This window comes from Galeopterus variegatus, unplaced genomic scaffold (genome assembly GCF_000696425.1).
Source record: "Galeopterus variegatus unplaced genomic scaffold, G_variegatus-3.0.2 Scaffold143, whole genome shotgun sequence".
Lineage (NCBI taxonomy): Eukaryota > Metazoa > Chordata > Mammalia > Dermoptera > Cynocephalidae > Galeopterus > Galeopterus variegatus.
This window is the reverse complement of record NW_007726254.1, coordinates 690,656-696,909: the sequence shown is the minus strand read 5'-3', so window position 1 is coordinate 696,909 and position 6,254 is coordinate 690,656. Positions and strand designations below refer to the sequence as shown.

General features: G+C 36.5%; 1 protein-coding gene across 5 annotated transcripts in view; it reads right to left on the bottom strand.

Moving 5' to 3' along the window:
* Positions 1-6,254, bottom strand: part of UBAP2 (ubiquitin associated protein 2) — a 175,976-nt gene that overhangs the window by 88,500 nt on the left and 81,222 nt on the right. For all 5 annotated transcript variants that reach the window (XR_551873.1, XM_008590913.1, XM_008590921.1 and 2 more), the window contains exon 2: positions 5,044-5,183. Coding sequence is in view for 4 of the 5 variants with exons in the window: in XM_008590913.1 (XP_008589135.1) it covers positions 5,044-5,142 (99 nt within the window). In the remaining variant the exon portion in view is untranslated. The remainder of the gene's footprint in view (positions 1-5,043; positions 5,184-6,254) is intronic.

Sequence of the window (6,254 nt, the reverse complement as noted above, 5' to 3'; positions counted from 1 at the left end):
TGCCGGACACGAAAAAAGAAAAAAAAAAAAAAAAAAAAAAAAGGCTGATTTAATATCTAAAAATCAAACAATGCAATACACCATATTAACAGAATAACATAAAAACCACATGATCACCTCAATAGACACAGAAAAAGCATTTGACAAAATCTAATACCTTTTTCAGTATAAAAAGTTTCAACAAATTAGGAATAGAAGGCAACATCCTCACCCTGATAAAGGCAACTACAAAAACCTCACAGCTATCATCACATGTAATGTTAAAATATGATTCGAAGCTTTTCCCTGGAGATCAAGAACAAAACAAGGACATCTCACCACTTCTATTCAACAATTTAACTGAAGGGTCAAGTCAAGTCAATTAGGCAAGGAAAGTAGCAGAATATATGACATGAACTAATTTCTTAAGATTTTAATAGAAGTCTTATACAGAATGGGGCCAACAGCAAAATGTAATGAACAACTGTCAAGCTAGGGCTGGATCTGGAGCTCACAGACCCTTCAAAGCCCATTGTCTAGACTAGGTCACAAACCCTTCACATGACAGGCTGGGTCACCAGACCCCCTCACATGCATGTCTATGAGCTAGGTAACTGGCAAACAGGTCCTTGGAAGCCATAGGTTGGAGAGCAGGGCCACACAGCGGACGCCCAAGGCAGCCAACACCAGCCAAGGTCACGGTGCTGCGGTGCATGCACACTAACTCCACCCACACACACAATTTGCTTACAAAGAATATGCTGCACCACCCCCAACAGGACCCATGGTGAGGGGGGCTGATTAAATTATTCTATTTTCCCAACAACAACCATCATGAAATTGTTCATCCATGAAGTGTGACCTTTCCAAAAGGTCAAAAAGTTCCTATTTTTAAAAATTATAAAATCATAAAATAGAGCTGCTATTTTATTGCTAGACAGTATCCTAGAGGTAATCCAGTTCAACTCCATACTGTGCCCCTAAGTACTTTATCCAAACTTCTGCTTGTTACTGGCATAGGCCTCCTCACTACCAGAGATGTGTAGGAAATGTGCAAGAGTCTGAGGCAGAAGGAGGTACACACAAAGAAAGGAGAATTGGGGACAAGAGAATGACAAAGTGAAAACACTCAGTACACCAGAACCCTAAAGCAGGCAGGATGTTTGAACAAAGAAAACAATTTTAAAAGGCTGGCTGGTTAGCTCTGTTGGTTAGAGTGCAGTGTTGTAACACAAAGGTCAAGGGTTCGAATCCCCTTACCAGCCAGCTGCCAATAAAAGAAAAGAAACTTAAAATAAAAATCAGAATTTTCTGAGATGAGGGTAATTAATGTCCTATATCTTGATAGGGGATTGGGTTACACAGCTATATGCATCTGACCAAAAATGATCTGATACACTTATATGTCTGTATATGAATTTCACCTTAAAAAAACAAAGACAGTAAGCAAATATTACACTCTAGCTAATGATACAGATGCTGAAGTGTTTAGGGGTAAAGTATATTAATGTCTTTAATTTAGTTTCAAATGCATCAAAGCCTAAGAATGGTTGCTAAACAGATATGATAAAGCAAATATAGCAAAAAAAGCAAATGTGAATACTCACTATACAACTCTCAATTTTTATGTTTGACCATTTTCATAATAAAATGTTGGGGGGCAGGGGTCAGCAGATCAGAAAAGAAGCCTTGGAGAAAGAAAGCCAAAAGAAAAGGGTGGTGGTGGGGGGAATGTGTTAAGAGCTAAAACAAAGAGATAATAGAGAATAATTTTTAAAGTAAATAATAATAATAATAATAATGAGAGAGAGAGAGAGAGAGAGAGAGAGAGAGAGAGAAATAATCAAAGAAAGTGAAACCACAGGCCAGTTGTGGAAACTCACTCACTGCATGAGTTTTACTACAAAAATGTGATAATAATACAATTATACAAGGGTACTTCAAAAAGTTTATGGAAAGACTTGTATTATCTTTCAATTCTATTTTTCCATGAACTTTTGAAGTATCCTCGTATAATATTATATGATATAATAAACACTTCATGTAGAATAGTCACAGAGTACAAGACAGACCAAAGCCAGAGACTTTGGCTGAAATCTTTCTGAAAAAGAGTATGAAAAAGTAATGGGGTGGGTGGCGGGCAGAACAGCCACAAATGATGTCTCTAAAGGCAGCAATATTCACACTTAAAGACTGCCAGAGAATTGCCTGCGTAATGTAAATGTACGTAATTTACAAAAACAAACCCTCCCTGATCCTATTAATACAGCCTATAAAATATTAGCAAAATGCACTTAATGAGTTGACAGAACCTCACTAAAAGTTTTAAGCATAATAATTAGCATTTTGCTGTAGGGGACAGTCTGGGGCTTCTATATGTTTCTATATTTTCAGTTGAGAGTTTCCCCCATCTATTTGTAACTATAAAGTCACCATTTGTTACCATATGTAAGGTAAAGATCAATTACTAATTTATTCAAAGACAGCTTTTTCAGCTGAAGTATTACAACTCAAATATTCTTTGCATTTCTCTTCAGTGTTATCTGTTTTATTCCTAAAAGGGTAGAGACAAACTAGACAACTTCTGAAAGCACAGCTGATACACTTCACAGCTATTTACCAAGTAAGACTAGGGTTAGGATATTAATAAACTAAAGTTTTTTAATCGGAACTCTAAAATATTTTTTACCTGTGCAAAATACCCTACCTTAGTGAAGAAGAAAGTTACTTTACTCAATAAACAATTCAATAAATAGTCGATAAATAAAAGCACCAAACATAAATTAGAGTACAATAGGGAAATTACCAGGCTGAGCTCTAGAAGTGTCAAGAGGTCTGCACAGATTGGTGAAGCAGTATCAACTGGTAATTCTAAGTTAAACAAGATTAGTGCACCCTTCCCTATGATAAACATTAGTGACATCCACTAGAACAACTATCGAGTTGGAAAAAAAAAGTCTTGCCAAGAAAAGCAGCATTACTAAAGATGTCTCATTCATTCACATGGCTTATAATGAGCTAAGCTGCCTTCACAATGAAAAATGTGCTGATAGTTTTTCTAATGTAGCCAAGTTTTTTTTTTTTTACTGGCTCTGTCACCCAGATAATATGTAAAATATAATGAAGTAGGATTATTGTCCAAAATCATCCTTATGCCTACCACCAAAGAGAAATATTATTAACATAGTCCACCAGCTATATTCTTTAATGTTCAACAATTTTGCTATAATTTTGCTTCATTTCTCAGTTAATCATGAACCATGAATTTTCCAGGACATTTTACATCATAATTTTCAAATATTACTATAATCACCTCATAATTTATGTGGAATATACAATAAGAGTGAATGTTACTACTTCCTGATCACAACCTAAAGCAATTTCGAATTCCTTACAACCATCCTGCAAAATAAACATTATACTCCAACTTTATATTTTTAAAAACTGAGTTTTGTTTCTCCCCAAGATACTAGAGAAATACCACTTTAACCAAGTGATAAAACTCATCACAGGACAAACGTATCCCTATACGTCACAATATGATGAATATCATCCCTTCTATGGTATTTCTACCAAAAATGCATAACCCAATTCTAATCATGAGGAAATATCAGACAAACCCATACTGGGAGACTGACCCATATTCTTCAAATATGTCAATGTCATGAAATTGAGGAACAGTTCCACATTAAAAGAGACTAAAGAGAATTGACACCTTAATGCAATGTATGATCAAGGACTTATTAGCTATAAAGGACATTATTAGGGTAACTGGGAAAATATGATCTGAAGGTTAGATTGGATAATGAATTTATCTTTTGATATTTGTTAACTGTAATATAATTATCAAAAAAAAAAGATCCTTGTTTTTTTAAAAAATACACACTGAAGTATCTAGGAGTAAAAAAACACTTCACAACTTATTCTCAGGTTCAGGAGAAAAACTGTAGAAAGGAGGCAGAAAAGTCTAAAAGTAAATGTGGCAAAAATGGTAACATCTGGGGGATCTGGAAGAAGGGTATTCAGTAGTTATTTGCACTACTCTTGAAACTTTTCTCTAAGTCTCAAAAAAAACGGGGGTTCTAAGAGATTTAAGTAAGTCTAATTAGCAAAGTGATAGGGACCCAAACCCAGGTTTATACAGATTCAAAAGGGTTCTCTCATAACCTAATCTGGATAGGTTATCTCATAACACCTCTACCATTGGACATTTAAAACTGGGCAATTAACATCTTACCAAATAAAGCCCTTTTTCCCAAATTTAAGGTTACTTCCTTAATAAATACTTCCCAAAATGGGATCAATGGATAAATGAACATGAACTATTTTTCTAATACATAATACTGTTTTTTTTTAATTCTCACAATATTTTTATAAAAAGGAAAATTAGGAATATCTTTCCTATTGTTCACTACTTTTTATTTTTTTTATTTTTTATTTTTTCCTTTTTGTCTTTTTTCGTGTCCGGCAACGGATCGCAACCCTCAGTGTCGCGCCCGTACCGGACCGGGACCGGCAACGGGATCACAACCCTCGGTGTTGCGCCCGCACCGCGCTCAGCCAGTGAGCGGGAACCGGTCTGTATGTGGGATCCAAACCCTCGGCGGGAGTGCCGCCGCACTCCCAAGCAGCGCACAGTAGCAGTGCGCCACCGGGCTGGCCCCTACTTTTTATTTTTTTTAATCTTTAAGGCTAGTCAAGTGAAGCAGTGAGAGTAGAGAATAAAGAAATCTATAACTGGTTGTGATCAATTAGTTGTAAACACCACTGCACTCAGATCAACCTACTACCTGCTTTTTAAACACGAAGTTCCAGGGCTGGCTGGTCAGCTTGGTTGGTTAGAACATGGTGCTGATAACATCAAGGTCCAGGGTTCCATCTTGGTATCATACCAGCCAGCCGCACCCCCCCACACACACAAAAAAAGAAAAAAATGATTAAAATAAAATAAAATCCAAGATCAAAAATCCTGAGGAATCCTTCAAAGGAAACCATTAAATCATGTGTTCTCCCTTAATTTCCTTAATTCTAAACAAAACAAATAAGAGTTCCACAAAAACTTACCTGTACCACTTGTTTCTGTGGTTGTGCTGCCTGTGTTGCTGAAATCTGTGTTTTTTCCTGAGCACCTCGGCAACGGTCACTGTTCACTGATGTCATCATATACAGTATATAGAAAATAACGTATGTTCAAAATAGAAAATCTGCAAGAAAGTAGGCATGATAAGCAAAACTCCCAAATCATTGTAAAACGCAATTGTATGATCTGGTGAAAGGAGGCCACATGAGATAAAACATAAAAGCTCTCTGGAATACAGATTCTCAAGAAACAGCCCTTCAGGATTTTAGGTTTTGCTGGTAGCTCTTAAACCAATTTTACTAATGCAATCTAAAAGTCTATGATTTATAATGTTGGCAATTCTTAACAAAAACTCAATTAGCAATTTTTTTTTTTTTTTTTTTTTTTTTTTTAAAAGATGACCGGTAAGGGGATCTTAACCCTCAACTTGGTGTTGTCAGCACCACGCTCAGCTAGTGAGCGAACCGGCCATCCCTATATGGGATCCGAACCCGGGGCCTTGGTGTTATCAGCACCGCACTCTACCGAGTGAGCCACAGGCTGGCCCTCAATTAGCAATTTTAACCAGCATTTATTTTACCACTGAATGTAGTTCTATCTGCCTCTTCCTACTTGCAGTTGAGCCCAAAGGCAACATTGCACCCTGCCAAGATTTTACCTGTCAATGACCCAATTCAAAATGTGGTGTCAAGAAATAAGCTATCCCTAAAAGCAAAAACAACCTATGAATGATAAATCTTCCAAGGAGACAAACAAAACTGTGCATATAATTTTCCTTCATTTATTTAATAAATATGTATTGAATTGCTAAGTGCCAAGCACACAACTAAATATAATACATATAATCAAAACATGATTATAACAATAAGATACCCACTTCAAACCCATTAAGAAGGCTACTATAAATTTTTATTAAAAATTTTTAAAAACACATAAAGGGTTGGCAAGGATGTGGAAAAATTTGAAGCCTGTGTACACCTTGTATGATGGTGCAGACACCTACGGAAAACAGTATAGCAGTTCCTAAAAAAAAAAAAAAAAAAAAAAAAGGATTGCCATACTGAGGTGCTCTTAATCCTGTTCGTGACGCCAATTGTAAAGCTACTCGACCACACCAGTTGTCAGTTGTCGGACTCTTTGTACCTACCGGTAATCCTGCACTGACGGGGCCGATTGTTGAGCTAGGGCTGGGTCT